The 19,404-nt window shown below is 40.5% G+C and overlaps 1 protein-coding gene across 1 annotated transcript in view; it reads right to left on the bottom strand.

The window, feature by feature from the left end:
- LOC139717437 (protein patched homolog 1-like) overlaps positions 1-9,896 on the bottom strand; it is a 76,574-nt gene extending 66,678 nt beyond the window's left edge. Inside the window, exons 1-3 of the mRNA XM_071628934.1 lie at positions 9,843-9,896; positions 9,234-9,341; positions 7,102-7,294 (exon numbers count right to left, since the gene is read on the bottom strand). Coding sequence (XP_071485035.1) covers positions 7,102-7,294; positions 9,234-9,341; positions 9,843-9,881 — 340 coding nt within the window. The 5' untranslated portion in view covers positions 9,882-9,896. The remainder of the gene's footprint in view (positions 1-7,101; positions 7,295-9,233; positions 9,342-9,842) is intronic.
- Between the last annotated feature and the right edge of the window lie 9,508 nt (positions 9,897-19,404).

Genomic DNA, 19,404 nt, shown 5'->3' with positions numbered 1-19,404 from the left:
ACAGTGGTTGAGATAGGACTAGAGCCCTTTTTACACTTGTGTTTCTTAACCCCGGACTTTCTCTGACCCAGGACTATCGTTAGTGCCGTACCAATTTTTTCAGCTGTTTACACTGGCCAATTAGTCCCGTACTATCTCTTGTCCCGGGGTAAGGAGAAAACTGACCATTTTACACTCGTATTTCTTAGCCCCGGACTTTCCAAACCAAATGAATATTCATGATTACGCTGTGCACTGTACACGTACAAGCACGCACCGGCAGCAATTGATTACCTCGTTTCTGATTGGTCAGTGGGGGTCGGACTTCGTCTCCATCGCTTAGCCCCGGATTATTTTTTCGTTCTGTTTACACTCACTTGCTTGGCACCGCAATTGCGGTGCTAACCCTGCTATTTTGCAGGGCCAGATAGTACCGGACTAACGGTGGGGCTAGCCCACTTTGGCAAAAATGAGTGTAAACAGAAAATGGGCTAAGGATAGTCCCGTACCAATGGTGGGGCTAAGGCCCCCCCCCCCCTTAGCCCCACCTTTGGTACGGGACTAAGCAAAAATTTACAAGTGTAAAAAGCCCTTAGGAGTACAGGGAAGCTGGTAGAGGAGGAGGACCAACAGAAATGTTGTGAGGCCTTCCACTCTTGTCCCTATTATGACCACAGCAACTTGCACAAGACATTTCACTCAGGCTTCCACAGTCTCCAAAATTGGGTTTCTGCATGCAGCAGGCGTCACACTGCTACTACTACTACTACTACTACTACTACTACTACTACTACTACTACTACTACTACTACTACGAGCACTTGTAATATTCACTTACAACATGGGCCTGAGGAAAGTGGCTTTCTGGTAGAAAGAGAGAGAGAGAGAGAGAGAGAGAGAGAGGAGAGAGAGAGAGAGGAGGCTACAATAATCCTAGCCCCTAATGCAATTTTCAGCTGCTGTGGCTCTCTGCGAGCACGGTTTATAAGGGCTCCTCAGTGTTGTTTTCTCCACTGGGGGCCCCTGCACTTCTACCACAGGATGTAGTAGAGGACAGCTTTTGGCACATTTTGCGGTTTTTCTTCCCAAATTTTGTAGACTGTTTTCTCACCAGAAAATTAGATGAGCATCTGAGCGGGCGGTTTTGTAAAAGGTCAGTTGGTTTTTAAGACAATGATGCATATTTGGTAATGTATGCTATAGCACAGAGTAGACTGCCTTGCATGGCTAAGCCATAGAGGGTACCCCAAATATACATGTGGATTGAGTGAATGCAGGGTTATCAGTAGAACACATCAGTGAAAATTTGAGGAAAATTGGACAATCCATTCAAAAGTTACGAATTTTTTACATTTGGTGACAAGACCGATGGATACGAAGACTACTGCAGATCATGATCATGACATTACATTTGCACTACTATGACATTTTTAAAGAACATATAAAGAAAATCCCGCAAAATATCATTTCATATGAAAACTATAGGGCCTACATTCCTTGGACGTGTTACTGACAATATGTCAAGGGTAATATTATTCCCCCTGCATTCTGAAAGTGGTAAGTCTGGTGCTCTTTCATTACACAAGAAAAGTGAAAATCTGTCGAACTTTGTTTATATTTTCTTTATATCGTAGTGCATAAACTGATATCATGATCTGCATAGTCTTCTCATCCAGCAGTTTCATCACCAAAACTTCATAAATTCATAACTTTTGAACGGACTGCCCAATTTTCCTTTGAACTTTTACTGATGTATTCTCCTACTATTGCTCCATTCACTCAATCAACAAGTACTTTAAGGTTTCATTCTCCTTTAAAGTCAGCCTTGGTTAGAATGTTGAAAGATAAAGGGCGTAATGTAAATATCTAACTGAACAGTCTTACTTCAAATTGACACCTTATTCCCATGTTTATCTGCTCTATGATACTGGGAACAACAGTCAAAAGAACTGTTCAAAGCAAATTCTGGAATTGTTATCATTCAGCAGAAAGACACTGATATTTAATAATGGTGCAATTAAATGGGGATGTGGAGGAAGAGCTCAAGTTGTCATGGCAACCAATCTCCAATGGTGATGGGAACTCTCGACTGGCCACCACAGAACACAGAACAACACAGGCCACTGTGGGAGACTTCTGGCAAACTTCCCTTTTATTGGAGGGAGGGGGGGGGGGAGAATTATGTTCCCATCACAGGCTGGGCTTGCACTCTATTTTGGGGTGATGGAATTTACTTTACTTCAAAGGATAAATATGGCTCCCCGATCCACTCTCTCCATCTCTCTCCAACTTGTGGATAACAATGGAGGATGATATTGATCACAGCTGCTCAAACGAGGAGTTTGGGATTTTGTTATAATTGATTTGATAATGTATGAAAGTCTTCTTCAAAAAATATTACAAAATGTCACAGCAATGAACAAGTACCAATTCCTTTACAGGGATGGTATAGTTTTGATAGACACGGGGGATTCAGATTTTAACTTTTTGCCAGATAGGGCCTAATTAGAAACCACTTATAATTTATAAAACATTAAAGAGCATATTAGAAGGAATTCAAAGCTTATTTGATGAAAATCAGTCTTGAAATGGCCGAGATATTTAAAACAAAGTAAAACAAAGTGATTGCAATAAAAGCCATCTTTTATTATGACTTCTTTGTTTCTGGATATCTCATCTATATCAAAACCAATTTCAATCAGATAAAATGTTCATTCCTCTCAGAATTGTACTTAGAATTGTACATGCTATTTCATAATTCATAAGAGGTTTCTCATAAATCTCACAAATAAGTTGGAAACATGAAGCCCCATCTCCACCAAAAACTCTACCATCCCTTTAACGATAAAATAAAAAACTGCATCTGACCATCTTGCCACTTCAAAATTGGGAAAACTTGTGGTGTAAGAACAGAAGCTTGAGAACAAATGGCATGAAAACATCTACAGATTTGGCATTACTGTACTGAAAAAAAAAAACCCCAACTGCTACCTGTACCATAAAAAAAAAGAAACACATCTAGCCATCACTACAAATGCAGCTGGTGTTGGATATCTCTGTACATTTTCTTCTAGCAACCACATGATTGAAGATCATTCTTCCAAAATCCTAGTTTGTTTGGGGAAGATTATCCCTCCCCCCCCCCCCCACTATCATATCCGTCTGTCATGCATCAGTTCCAGACATCAGCCCACAATGTGATGCCTACTAATTTACCCACATTCAGACCTGCCCACAATGTTCGGCTAATACCAACATTCCTATGTCTATGTTTGTGATGCCTGCAAAACTGTGAAAGGGGGGGGGGCAGGGGTGAGTGAAAAAAAAAATGAAAGAGGTGAAGGAGGTACTTCTTGTGTGTTTCTGTGTCCTGGGGATTCATCTCAGATCTGACCCCTTTGTCCCAGTTCAATCAATGTTCCTCATCCATAAGAATAACAACACAAGAAATGACACTTCCCCCCCCCCCCCTTTCCTAATTTGTCCCCAGTTCACACATTCGCCCTTTGTGCCCATTCGCACATTCCATTCATTCAATGGTGATGCGGTGATGAGAGAGAATGACAGTGTCCGCTCAAGGAAAAGTCGCACAATCGCTCTTTGCTCCAACACCAGAGTGCAGAAAGACTTGTAAAATGGGCCAATGATGATTAGGCCTACTTGCTATCCTGGAGTCAGCCTGGTATATTCTATGCCACACACATTTTGTTTATCAGAAAAAAGTGATACTCATTAGGAAAGATAATATCCAGAATGTGACTTCCAAATACAACATCAGCCTCACTCCTAATTACAGGAATCATACACTGTAAGTGTTCTTCCTGCTTCATATGTAATGCTTCCTAGTTAAAATGATTGGGTATGAAAGATGTACAACATACCTGGTCATAACTTTTTGGACATCTATTTTTCTCTTCTCTGCAGGCAATAAGAAAAAGTCCTATCCTTTAAAAAAGGCCCTTTCTGAAATGACCATGAAGATGCAAGACGCTTCTAGTTCATTCCAATGCAGTCAAGTATTTTGATGAGTGTATTTTGATGGAAACCTTCTGGGTCAAAATTACTTAGAAAAAGAAAACGATACTATGGCTCCTAAAATCGGAGGAATTGCAAGTTTAGAAGTTGCTGGCTTGTGCCTGATGTCTTACAAAATGCAGTCTTAACAAACACCATCAGGTTGAATGAATACAATTCCAGTAGCCCCTTACAGGAAATCAAGCTGTATACATTAGTGGCAATCTAAATTTACCCTGCCCTTCACAGGCAAACATCTTGAACAAATATAATGCCAACATGGGATTTACGCCGGAGTGTGAGGATGAAGGGAATACAAGCTCATTTCAAACACTTCCCAAAACCACCACCAGCCCAAATCTAGCCCCTTTGGTCTAGTCAGGGAGGTGGAAGAGTCTGCCTCCCTGGTCTAGTGCTCAACTTGTGTTTTTCTCCTGGCCTTCCTGCTTGCTTTCGAGAGCAAATTTGCTCTCTCTCCACAGTAACAAAAAATTGTCCTGCAAAGATCCTGGTGAACGAACACGTGTTGCGGAACAGCCAAGCTGGGCCAATGCTAGACAAGAAATTGCTTTGACACACACACACATATACCTTCAAACACCTTGTAATTCCCCATCCCCCACTCACTCTCTACACCTTTACTCCATTGGCTTAGCTCGTGAGCCAACAGTGTGGGGGCCTTCCAATACTTGAGCCAGTTCCTAGATAAACTGATGAATGCCAATGGCTGCTGGACCAAAAGAAAGTCTAGGTGGGCAGGAGGCCACTTCATTATCCCCTTCTAAAATTGTTGATTTAGAACCCAGCAAACAATTCTCCTCATTCAGCTCGCTCCTGTGGGTCATTTTGTTGTCACTTTCTCCCTCCTGCCCACCCCCCCCCCCCTCCCTTCCAGTTTTTGTGGCTCAGCACAAGACCACTTTTTAAATCTGGAAGAGAGAAAGAGGTTGTTTTCTGTCACATGAAGACCGAACTGGCAATATTTTTTCTACCATTTACTTTTAACATAATATACCAGCTCCAACTGCAGTGTGCACTTCTTGACTCCCCAAATCATGTTCACTTTGCAAAAAAATAATGCAAGATGTTTTGCTTTGCAGGAAATAAAAGATTTGTCACTTGCTAAAAGTCGATGTCAATGAATTTTCATTTTTGATAGCGACTGTTATCAGGAAAAGAAATATTCTGGTAATTCTAAGGTACAGTTCTGCATCATCAACTTCAAACATATCTTTATTTTTCACTGATAGAGAAATTTTTTGATGACAAGATTTACTATGCATCAATATTAACTTTTTTTTTCAACATGAAAGAATTGAAAGATGACAAACATAGCATAATCATACATTATTAAAGGTCCTGTTTACCTTTGGCAGCAGTGATTAGAAAAAATGTTCAAGATATCACTTTTGATACATACAGTTTGTATGTGTACATCAGTTGTATCACAAAACATCCTTCCATATAAAATTTCTGCAATAAAGCCTAAAATATAAGGAGATAATATCTGTATTTTTCTCATTAAACCATAACTGTAGACGGTTTAATAGTCTGGATACATTTTACTGTTGTTCACATTTTGTATATTTAACAATACTTAACATCAATTATACTGGTTCAAATTTTTTACATTGGTGGTTTCTATTCCTACCTCACATTTTAAAACTATTTTGAAGCACCAATGTTGGGTTTTTGTTTCATCTGCAAATAGAAAATTATGCGTTTAAGGTTAACAACATGTGTAACATTACAATACCTTTGAAATTTCAAGAGTATTAAGCTTTTGACAGTTTATACAAGCACAGAAGCTAAATTAAATTGTGTCCAGTTCAGCCAGTCTGAAGCCAGTAGACAATAGTACTGCATACACCATTAATTTAAAAGTCAGTAAATTACACAAATGAGGATGAAACATGTTGAGGCAACCATCCTTGTGTACAAAGTTTTAGACTCTGGGTTGATATAAGATTGCATGGACCAAAGTAGTATCACAGTATGAACCAAATGGGCCTAAACTAACTTTTGGTAAAGTTTAATTATTGATAAGGCCTACAGGTGATCCTCTGCAAACTTTTTAAAAGAAACTGAACTATTGCATCTTGAAACAAAACATTTTCTATATATTCTTATTCTGTGTCAATTACATTCATTGCTAAAGGCTTACATTCCACTTGAATGTTCAAATGCCAATATTCAAACTATAGGAACCTAAATACAGAAAACACATCTCTTGTCAGAGTATATAGTGGAACCAAACATAATGTAAAAATATTCAAATACAAAATAAATACACAGAACATATCTCCTGTAAAGGAGTATGCTATTAACAAATATGAATGAGATCTGGAAAGAAAACAACCCCAAAATCCTCCTAAAAACAGCACACACACACACAAACACCCACACACAAACAAAGACACACACAACTACCATAAAGGTCAAAAGAATCTCGGAAGGCAAATATGAACTGAACATTTAAAAAAAAAAATGGAATGGCAAAAGCAATGGACCACACATATCAAGCACCAATTCAGCACTGCACCACATCCAAACACGAGCCGACTGAGATGGCGGAAGGAATGTGGACACCATGTCACGAAGGCCAAGAGGCGAAATTAAGTAGGCCACATGTGACCAACGGGGAAGCGACGGGCCACTGCTGGCGCAGTAGGGAGCTCGCAGCCCGCTGTTACGCCCGTTACCGGGCCCATCGGGAGATAACCCGAGTTGGTCCTATGAGGCAGCAAACTTTCCCCCCAGACGTTCATGCCATCTCACTTTGGGCGCTTTATAAATTCCTCAATCGACGAGACACATCAAAACAGGCTAGGCGACATAAGATTTAGAGTAAATGCTTGAACAGACGTAAAAATGGCGGAGAATCACAGAAAATGTCTAGCATAGTGATATTTAGTAACGCCGCACTGACGCGAATGATATCAAACGCAGTCATCACTTTCCATCACGATCACACTCGCACACCAATCACTCCCTACACAAGGGCGCGTCAAAAACTTTTCTCTCTGCACACTAAATGATCGTTCACTGTTATTAACCAAAGATTTCCGTTCATTGAGACCGAAAAATTCTTAAGAGGGTCTAACTTACCTTGTACCCACAACTTCTCCACGTTCGTCTCGATTCTCGTGAGCTTCAACCCCACGGCACATGCGCCCAGTATAACGAGTCCAAGGAAGAGCCCCTTTCCACTGTGGAGTTGTAAGTAACATCCCAATGTGAAGAGCAGTCCTTGCAACTTGCTCCGCAGCCACAAGGCTGCCTTGTTCCCCTGTGCTCTGCCCTGCGTGGGGGAAACAGACAAACCAGAGTTATCATCTGGTTGTCGAGTGTCAAGCCTAGCAGACGAAATTGTGGATAATTTCCCTCATCTACCAAAACAAGCGTTATGGAGTGGTCTAGACCCGGTAACGCTTCTAAAAGCGACTTGTCGCCACAGTTTGAGGGCATCAAAACTACATGGCATAAACGCGAGTGGCTATATTCTACGGGCAATTGGATCGTCTGTGTGTGTTTTTACGGAACTTTCGCATTCGTATATTCGAACAACGGCATGGCACAAGCACACACTCACTGTCGGCGGCATAGCATGAAGCATGCTAACCTTGGCGTGTGCAGTGCCAGATGCTCATAGTTTGACCCCAGATTATTCCCCAAAGCTTCCCCAATGCGGAGCCTCGCTGCCCTCCTCCGCGCAGCCGTGGACTTCCCGTCGTCAGTGACTTTCTAAACAATTGCAAAATAGTATCTACAACGCAAAACACACAAATCACATTTGAAAAGTAACCCAATTCATCCATCTCTTTTTACTCTAGGCCCTTTTAGTATATCTTCCGTCCATCTTGTGTTCAGAAGCGGTGAACGCACTAGCTAGCTATGAATATCCTATTGATCCTTTGCGCCTCTGATTTCTTGCTTTCTTTGTTTTCCAAGGAGAAATCCATTCAATCCGACGTGCGCGTTTCCGTTTCGTCAGCAGACGATAGCAAAGCGGAGAATGACCGTTTGTGTTCCATCTCATACGCTAGTAAATGGCCTAGTATGCAACATAATTATAACCCTCCGATTACTATGCACCTGGGAGTAATGGAAAAGAAAGTGTCACTTTAATACCACGAATCAATTACATCATAATATATACCGAAGTACATGTTCGTCATTCTTAATGATATCCACATGGGTATGTAAAAGAATTCTCGTCAACTAACGACTAGTACGAGGTCGAATCACTCTCGCCCAATCCTGTGCGTGGTACAGTTATACGGATTTTTTTCCCCCTTACGAAATACCAGTGCAGTAACAAGTCACTGCCTACGCGATGTTTCGCCGTGTGTGGTATCTGGTGTATACTAGGGCCGTACTCAGTGCACTTATAATGCGCTCACGCACTACCTCAACGCTTGCTACGTATACACAGTAATTGACGGGGGAAAAAAAGGTATAATTGAATGAGAAATGCCTGGAAATTTCTATGCATTTACACTAAAATACATTAAATCGGTAATATGTGAAAATTTTCATTGCTTTTACCATCTGGCGTTGCGAGAAACTTATGATTACAACAGCCTTGAAAGATGGGCTGAGAATGAGGTAACAACTTTGAAGGAAGGAAGGGGTAAGAAAGTGAAGACAAAGGCAAGATAAACCGACTGTTTGCTGATATTAAAAGATGGGCATACACAAGGCAATCAGTATCATTGGTGACGTTACATGTTGTTCACTCGGCAGTTGTAAACTTTACTTGCTATATTAAACTCCACTTCCACTTCTGAGCCTGTTTATATAAACAACATTTTGTAGAGTTATACCTTATTATAACAAACAGATGATACACACTTTGAAAAGTTCTACACTATTACGTGCAAACAGAAATATATCAGTTTAGGGAAAGATGCAATCAGATTCTTCCTTCTAAACAGTGCAACAAATCAAGCTTATAATGCAATGAATATGTTATGAGGTATTTCCAATGCAATGCTGGTAATATTTCGACTTCAGTAGGCGCCACATGAATATGCTACTCCGCTCCGTCCAGGCATAGAAAAATACCAAAAACATTTTCACTATACACGTGGTGGTGAAGGATTGACGTTTCTCTTTGGCACTATTAACTTATAATCCAAGCTCAACCGCATCGCCGCCCAAGTTCATTCCAGGGGCCTTGAACATTGTGTGTCGTCGTCATACCATGAACATTCTTTTAAAAAGAGGGGATTAAATACCCGTTCCACTTGTCTGAAGGCATATTCTGCATTGGTCCAGCTAGTCCTTGTTAGCAATTCCTCGTATACGAAGTCCTCGGGTATTCCAGGGGTGGATAATCTCCCGTCCTGTAAAGCACACACACACATAAGAAAAATAACAGAAGTGAATGAATGAATTCACGAATGAATACAATAATCACTGCAGAGTGAAAGAAACATCCATGCTTATGTACACTAAACAGATGATGAAACGGGAGACACGATTCCATTACTAACACGCCTCTTCATTTTCAAGATGGGAAAGTGTGCTATAAAGAGAGCCCTGTAGCTGTATGTAGTGAGAACCTCGCCTCAGCATTGGGCGTGAGATAGGAAGGCCCTACCGCGGCGGTTTAAACTTGTGCGACCACCCCAGAGCCATCAAACAGGCATGCCAAGCGCTCTTCACCCGGAGACTGATGGGTGATGATATTAGCAAACCACGCTATCACACGGAACATCCTTCCCACGTACGTCCGTAAGGCGTGCATCCTACACACAACACTAGGTAACTTCTCGTAAGAAAATATCCGTTTAATTCCTCGTCGTAGCTGGACATCGCTGCATGAGAAAACTTTGATATTTTACCTCGGAGTCGGGAGTGGCAGGCACTGCCCAACGCTCCATCCTACGGGATACATAGGTTTCCAGCAGCAGTATTCAACAATGTTTACACGTAAACGGGCATGTTGTGTAGAGTAGAGCCTTCCAAGTTTCATTCAAACGAAGCCAGCATCCTCCTCGGGTCGGCTGCTACGGTTCGTGTGTGTTCGTTTCACTCTCACCACTGATGCACATACTACTACGAACGACTTACTACGGGCGCCGGGCATTTGGAGAAGTTTAGCGCGAGGCTGTCGGTCGCAGCAGGCTCCGCCTCCACCTGTCATACCGTTAGGCGCTAGGTCAAGCACGACCGCTCCCATTGGTCGGCTCGGGACCTCCAATTGTTCCCGCTACAACGTATGTCATTAGTCGCCTAGCAACCCGAACAGAAAAGGAAGGAGGAAAAAGTTAGCGGACCACACACATGGAGTCAGCGCCAGGCCATACCGCAGAGCGGACCGCGCGGCCCCAGAGCATGAAAAAGACGTATACACGTAGGAAGTAGCCAACAACAGTGCGTGTACATACTCGAGCTCGACTCATGCCCTGCATCCTCGCTGCATCGCAATTCTATTGTTCACGCCGAGAATTCAGCAAAGAGAGTTTTCCCCCTACTTTCAAAAGAGCGAGCAAGTAATCGCTTTGACGAATCTGCGAGGCAGCGAGATTGAGAAAGGCAAAATAGTTGCAGTGCATGAAAGTGACAGTAGGTTTCAGTCTTACAGCGGCGACAGGGGTCAAAGTTGGGTGACCTTTTCCTAAATAAGAACCTATCGAGTTGCACCATAACACTTTCGTCGATTTCATTTTTTTCTCTCTCTCCCTCCCTCGAACGTGTGTGAGCGCGCACGCGTGTGTGTTCTCCGTACCTTGCATGTTCGGGTCATGGGGAGCTAAATCATTAATGAAAAGGACTCAGTTTCCTAATAATTATAGCACGAATAGACTAAACGCATGCAGTTAGCACGGGCAAACTCGCCTAACCCCTTAATACAACTATATAAGAATCGCATCTTGTCAAGATTCAACACCATTCTTAGTATACTATATAGGCCTATTTACTTCTCCTAAATTCCATGGAGCTCGAAAGTTTTGTAACAATTTTGTGCAATAAAATCAAGTAAGCCAACGTCCTAAAATAAACTTCCTGCTGCACTTTTCAAGAAAATCGCTCTCAATACCATCTGCTACCCTGTTAACCAATAGCTCAACTTTAATCCTCATGACACCGATAAAGTTGTTCCAATCGAAGAGTAATTACGCACTTCCATCATTTTCTTTTTAATTTTTTTCAGGAAAACCACTTCTTCATAATTATTTCAAAATGTATCTCTGTTTACTGTGTGCAGGGGTCACATTTATACGGGAATTCGTTTCAAATGCTTATTCTAATCACACCATTTGCTTAGATTTCTTGATAGAGACACAGATACATACATAGCTAGGTACAAACAGTAGATAGATAGGTAGCTAGCTATCTAGCTAGCCAGATATGTAGATAAATAGATAAATAGATAGATCGCAAGATAGAATGGTATATAGATAGATAAATAGATAAATAGACAGATAGATAGATACTAGTAGATAGATAGATGGATAGATATATATATATATATATATATATATATATATATATATGGATATATATATCATATAATAGACGGGTAGATAGATACAACTTACAAGTCATACAGGTATATATCGATGATTATATGGATCGAAAGAAACTAGGAACAACAAACAGCTTTTGTATGAAGATATATAGGTCGGTAGAAATTAACGACAATTACTATGTAGAAAGAGAAAGAGAGATATATATTGGAGAGAGACGGATGCTGAAAGACAGATAAATAATGGAGAACGGGAGAAGAGAAACTGGTAATTACATGTCGAGTGGAATACAATGTTCTGGTACTACCCTGATGGAACATACATTCCGGTATGTTGTATGTCATTAGCTCTTCCGACACGCCTCCTTAGCCTTGTTATTGTCCCTATCTCTTTGTTCCATCACGGAGGTGGAAAGAAAGCTCCTCCCTGCTCGTGTGATAAGCTCTATAGGTTCTATTTCGCACCCATTCTCACAACAACGGATCACCATCCCACGTGGGTGGGCTTCCAACAGTATGACGTCACTCAAAGGGAGATGGGATGCCGATACCGCTAATTCGGTAATCGATACTAATGACGCTCTGTTGTAAACATCGGCGATATACCGTATACTCCACCAGAGTGGATGCAGTTTACGATACTGGTCACAGTATACAAGCAAGGGATGGATGTACCGGCTATAAATTGCAGATGAGTTATTCCTTGTGTGCCATCCCGCAAAACGCCTGTTGAAGACGTCATTATTATGGCAAGGGCCGTCAAAATGATGTTGATACAACAATAAATGCTGGTTTGTTGCCGCTTTTGTTCGGTAATTTGAATACTAGTATTAGTAATCTTTTCTCCTCGAGTGATGTTGATGTGTGGTGGGGTTGGGTTTTTTGTTTTGTTTTGTTTTGCGTGTGCGCACGTGTTTTGTTTTTGTTTTGTTTTGTGTGGTTTTTTTTGTGTTTTGTTTTTGTTTTTGTTTTTGTTTTTGTTTTTGTTTTTTTTTTTGGGGGGGGGCTGTCTAGTGTACACTGTACAAGAACATAATCTACAAATGATTTTGCCAAGATTTTGCCTGAGGTTTGATTCGTGCTTTAGGATGCAATTGTGTCTCAAGTTGACTGTATTACTATTAGCAACTTATTAGCTACCTTATCAGTCCTCAGCTCTCTTATCCTCAACAGCAGTAAATCAGGACGACTATACATGGGATCAAGAAACGTGATGTTAGTACAATGTATTTCATTATGTTACCCAAATAAAAATCTAAACGTCTTGAAATCAGACTAGACTAGCGCAAGGTCTTGCAACCTGTCCATACTTCTCACGTTGGGGCTCTCTTTCTAAAGTCAACCATTTTTTCCTTTTTCGACCCGAGTATATCAATGTCGGCCTTGACCGTGGCGATTCGGAACGACTAAGGCTAAAACGTGGAATACATCGCTGGAAAATAGTCTACAAACAGAGAACGTCTTATTTCGAACCACACCATAATTTGGGCGTCGCACTGACTCAACTAAGTTTCTGTTTGAAAATGGGAATGATGAGCATAATGACATCACATCTCTGTGTTCAACCCAATTCAGAAACTCGTCCCATTCGATGACTCCTGGATAGCAATTGAAGGAGAAATACCGCAAAAAAAAAACTCAATAGTCGGTATTTTCTTAGATATGATTTGCCCATCGAAGAGGCAAAAAAAAAAAAAGAAAACAGAAAATTCTTGGGTTTGAATTGGGGATTAATGAGCTGCAGCATCGGTCGCCCACACGCCTCGGTCGCTCGCACAAGACTGGAAATGCACGGGGATTTAGAGTGCCCTGACCCATGAACTCAACGGGTCAAGTTCAACGGTTAGGTCAGGTTACCATTCAACTTCATAAATACGCTCTCACACACACCCTTTCTATTCCATCCCCTCCCCCAATTTCTTGTATATCATTCTTCTATCTGTCTGCCTGCCTACCTACCTATCTACCTATCTATCTATATCTATATCTATCTATCTTTCTATCTATCTATCTATCTATCTATCTATCTATCTATCTATCTATATCTATATTTTTCTATCAATCTATCTATATCTATATCTATATCTATATATCTATCTATCTATTCCATTACCTCCTCCATCTTTCTGTAGGCCTATACCCTAACTATATATCTCTCTTCTTGTCAATCATATTTATCTACGTATCTATCTATCTATCCATTTATACATCTATTTATTTATTTATCTATCTATCTATCTATCTATATCTATACATTTATCTATCTATCTATCTGTATCTATACATTTATCTATCTATCTATCTATCTATCTATCTATCTATCTATCTATCTATCCATTTTTATCACTAACCTTAAATTGTCTTCTTTACAGCCTATTATGTCTTCATTCTCTTTCTACGACACATAATATTATTTATACGAGATATTCGGTAAGAATTGTACCTAAAACCTGAGGTGTGATGTAAATCCATCCATCTGTAACTTAATTCATTGAAGAAGAGAAAACATGTCTCTCACTAATAAGCATTAATTCATCGGAATTTTTCGGTCGTCGTATGTTTGACAGTACGAACATACAGTGGATTTACGTACGGTAGTCGTAAGACTAAGAGTAAATTTCATACTTCTAAGTTTTTAAGGGTATTCCATCATACAATGTAAAATGAGAGTGAAATGAAACGAATAGAATGAGGGAGAGGCTTCGTTTCCTTGGTAATGGAATAAGAAAACGTGGGAGTTTCCCATATTCTCAGGTGTTTTGAAGAAACATAACCAGGTTGATGATATCATTGCCACACTAACTTGCGTCCTATGATTGGCATACATAACAAAAGTCGTTTTGTTTAAAAAAGACAAAATCGTATCATTTGCATACTATAATCACATTGTTTAAGTTACAGTAACTCAGTAATATAATGCGCACCCCCTGGGACAACAACAACAACAACAACAACAACAACAACAACAACAACAACAGCGAACGGGACTCTATGCTGCACAAGGAAATTGTAAATTATGTTGATCACCAAAGACTATAATAATCTTACTAACTTGTTTTATCATATAGGCATATTGTACAACCTTTTTAACAAAATGATAATTGCCTTGTTGTTGGTTGAATTATAGCATCTTGTGTAAAGCGAATAGATTCCAGATGTTTCCTTACAGGTTGTGGAATGCACTACATTCATATTCGAATTAGCTATCATTGGTAGGATAGCTCCATGGTGTAAAACTACAAAGTGCACGCTTGTCTACATCTAAAACTAAAACAAACTAAACCCCCTCCCCCCCCCCCAAAAAAAAAAAAAAACCCAACCAAACAAACAAACAAACAAACAAACAACACGACCAGGTACGCAGGCATGTACAGTGTCAAATATATACACGTGCACAAACACAAACACACACGCATACAAATACAAACAAAAACAACAGCACACACACACACACACACACACACACATGCACGCAAACACACGCACACATACACAAACACTAGTAAAAAGCCAAGGTAGTTGTGGAGGTCATTGTAATTTTGAGTTAGGTCTCCCAGGTGTAATAGAAAGGGGGTGGGGTGGGGAATAGAGGCAGGCGAGGAAGAGCCGGAGGGGAAGCCAGGGGGAGAGGGGTACGGGGACAGGAGGGAGGGCCCGATGGGGAGAGATGAGAGAGAACAAGGGCACAGAGCTACTGGACATGCACAGGTGGAATCATTACATTTTAAAGTTACATTATTAGGCCTATCTCGTGGGTAAATTGTGGTATATTAGTGATATATAAACAGGCATACCATTTTGCCTTCCAGCTCTGATCGATATTCGTATAGATGACACTAGTCTTGTGCAGGGTGGAGGTATGGGGTGGAGATGGGGGAGGGTGGGGTGGGATGGGGAGCGTTTGTCACAGGAGGAAGAAAACTAGAGACCAGGCCTACTCTAGAAGTAGCCTCCATACCAGCGTGGAACGACAGCAGAACAAATAAAAAAGCCTCGAATTTGAAGCTTGTCACCTGCAAAAACCGTGACATTCTGGTCCAGGAAAAAAAAAAACGGAATTAAGACGTGTTTGGTCTCTAGGCGGGAGAACTTCCGGAGCATATTATGAGCGCGAAGCTTTATAAAACAAGCCAGAAAAAAAAAAACACGAAAGGGAGAACAAGAAATCATACTTTTCGTAATTGCAACGCAAATATTTTTGCTCCGTGGTATTTTCATTACGCCACGCAGGTACCGGGGCTTTCCACTATAGCTTCCGTCTTATATTTCTGGTATCAATTTTTGTCCAGGAAATATTTAGGCATGTGTCATATTGCGCGCATGTTTATCGACGCGCTAATTAATGTTTCTTAACGAGCGGAAGCGCATACACTTCTTTTTTATGATAAAGCTTACCGATTTTATAGGATAAATTGAGAAACATTTCGCAGCGAAAATCAAATATTTCAAGTGTTTTTGTTTTCAGTCTTGAACATAAACCTACAGCAGTTTAGAAACTAAGGGTGAGACTAACAGATTAAAAGCAAAGACTATATAGAAAGAAACAAAAATTGGATATCACGGTTAAAAAAATTAAAATAGTCACCGTCTGAAGTATATGAGACGCGAATAGAGGCACCATTTCCTAAATATTTGCCAACCTAAGAAAAGTATTATGCATCCTGTACACAAGATCTAGTTTACAGAATTGGGGACAAAAAAGAAACTGCTTGAAAGCCACTCAAACGATGTCATCGTGAGTAACTTTATCGCGTTAGATGATGTACGTAAACTCTATTGTGGGTAGTTTTCGGATGTACTGCGGTACTATACTGAATAGATTCCAGGCTACAATGAAGAAACATTAATTGAAGAAAAGGCTACTTCAATCAATGTGACACGATCAAAAGAGCGAATCTTAAACTTCATTATCGCGGTCTCTGTGGTATACGTATAATGTCCAAACATCGCATTTGTTGTCACATTGTGAAATCAATAACTCAATCTTGTGGCTATCGAAAGGCACGAACGGGATGGTGGACATGATCTCCCACTGTCAACACTTTTAGGGCCTTCACGTATACCTTCTTTCACCATATAAGCGGGGAGAGGTCCCTGTTATAAGTAGCAATCCCCACGAAGGAAGGCTACTATGTACTAACCTATTAGGACTACATTTGAAAACTTCTTAACCAGTCGAACGAAATTGGCTGACTTTTGAAGAAGTATCACAGCAGTTTTACTTCAGTACCGTCTATCATTGCCACATACAGCCATGATGGCATTTGGAAGCGCTATGAGTCAGATATTTTATGTCATCCGTACCTCTTCTATGTGATCCGTACCTCTTCAATGTCATATTCAATGGTTGGGTCCCATTGTTTGAATGTTTGAACGCTGCGCTCTCTACTAAGCATTTTAAAAACATCAACATCTCTAAGACCAAACCTGACAACGTTTTAAGCAATTCTCTACTCAGTACACACTTATCTGATAGGTAGCAGGTTCATATAAGTATTACCTCTCCCAAGGTTTTTAAACTATAATATCATTTGCTGTAAAGATACGGTCACTGTGTATTTCAACTTCCGACTTCAAAATATTGAAAACAAGAAAATGATGCAGTAAAGCATCAGTACATATTGGGCAGAATAAAACACTTAGAAAAATACACTATTATGAATGATGTGATAATATAGGGCATACTGAGAAAAAGTATAGGCCTACATTACATCGTCATCTCACTGATTAGTTTTTAAATTAGGAATATCGTTCAGGTAAATAAGATGTTACAGAGTGCTACAAAAAGCACCAAGAGAGTCTGATAATTTGAGAGCAATAGACAGAATGAATAGATAGATAGATAGATAGATAGATAGATAGATAGATAGATAGATAGATAGATAGATAGATAGATAGATTGATAGATAGATAGATGGATGGATAGATTGATAGATAGAGAAATAGATAGATAGAGATAGACAGGTGCTAGATAGATATACGGATAGTGATAGATGAATAGAAAGATACGTATATTGATAGATATATTGATACATAGATATATTGAGAGACAGATAGCTGGATTGATGAGTAAATTGATTGATGGATTGATGGATGGATAGATAAATAGACAATTAGATGGATAGACAGACAGATTATCGAGTAATTTATTTATTGATTTATAGATCGATGGATATAATGAAAAGAGGGTGAGAAGAGAAATTTGTTGGGTCATTATCGCGGTTGCCGGAAGTTTTATGGTGACCACTATAAATAGTCGTGGCACCCTCCTTCAACCGCAATAAGAGCCCTCCCTTTAATTTCCGCCAAACCAAGGGGGAAAGAGAAAGAAAGGGGAAAAGAAAGATGAAGAACATACCGACCCCCTCAGTCTGAAATTGTTGGCTTTTGGAAATCGAGAGGGAGAAGGACAGCTGCGGCGACGGCCAAGTTGGGGTCGACTGGCCCGACGCGCCAGGGCGGGACAAAGCGGCGGCCTCGCAACGAGCACACGAACTGGGTGGCCCTCGTCAAGAATTATTGGGGGTCAGTTTTTTGTTTGGGTTCTTCCCCGTTATTGCAAGGGGGTGATGGCAGAGAGTCATTAGTCTCGTAATGACTTCGGCTCGAGCTAAAATGGCCTAAAATCAGAAAATAAATGATGGTGACCAATACCAGGACTAGGCTATTTGAGGTTTCGTTCGTTCGTTTGTTTGTTTGTTTGTTTGTTTGTTTGCTTGTTTGTTTTTCAGAAATGATTTGCACGAGGCTCGCAATGGTCTCATGATACGTGTCATTAATACAACTAGGACCTTTTATCATGAAAAAAATAATAATATTAGGTTTAAAATTGATCCGTATTCCAGATTAGGCGAATTTCGTGGTCGTAGAATCTGCGAAACTATAGGCCTATAAAGCACCAATTCAAGGAGATGGGTGGGGGTTGTGGCCCAGCACAGTGGGTGGAGCATGGAGCTACAAATGGTACCATGGATAGAGCAACCTGATCGAATCAACAATCTTCGCACGTGACGCGCACGAACTACGCACGCACGAACAAAGCAAACTTCCGTCACCGTTATTGTAGTGAAGCAGCTTTGTATGCTTCTTTTACGGCTCCATGTGCATGTTATTGTGTACTTGACTATAAAGTTCGCGCAGCACGCGCTTTCCCGTTCTCTCTCCTTCATTCCGTTTCATGACGCATACGTAATATGATCACCGCTATACATGTACAGACTACAGTATACTGTATGCATTTTTAGATTGTGTACACATACCTATAGTGGTAGGGACCTCTTATATCATGCATATTATTCTGGTTTAGATGGGGAATCAAATTTTAACTTTCTGCGAGATGCTTACAAACCACTCATGCAAAATTCTAGAGCATACAGTATACAAATCTAAAAAGGAATTCAAAGTTGATTTGATGAAAATCGGTTTTAATATGGCTGAGATGCCCTACAACAAAGTAATACAAAGTGGTCCTAACCCTTTTATTAGGATCACTTTGTTTTTTTTTTATATCTCAGTCATTTCAGAGCCAATTTTCATCAAATGGACTTTGAATTCCTCGAAGAATTGTTTGCTCTTTCATATCTTAGAAGAGGTTTTGCATTATCTCACAAAAAGTTGGAAACCCGAAGCCCCATCTCAAACCGAAATGTACGATCCCTGGGAAGACAGCGAAAGAGAGGGAGGGAGAAAAGGCGTGTGCGTTCGTGCGTGTGTGTGCGTTCGTCCGTAAGGTGCGCTGCACATGCATTGGAGGGAAAAACATGGGGTATGACAGGCAAGTTGAGTGATCGCCGATTCTCCGGGATGAGCAATAAGTATTTCACTCGTATATTGCATCCAACAGTCATTTCATGGGTACAGCTCTGTCCGTTCGTGACTCAAACCTGGTTCCATTTCACTCTTTTACATCTAAACAATCGTAAATATACAGGAGC

This window comes from Diadema antillarum, unplaced genomic scaffold, assembly GCF_040938485.1.
Source record: "Diadema antillarum isolate AM-2024a unplaced genomic scaffold, OU_Dant_1.0 scf00000075, whole genome shotgun sequence".
NCBI classification, from domain to species: Eukaryota; Metazoa; Echinodermata; class Echinoidea; order Diadematoida; family Diadematidae; genus Diadema; species Diadema antillarum.
Note: the sequence above shows the minus strand (reverse complement) of the source record. Positions and strands in the feature narration are given on the sequence as shown.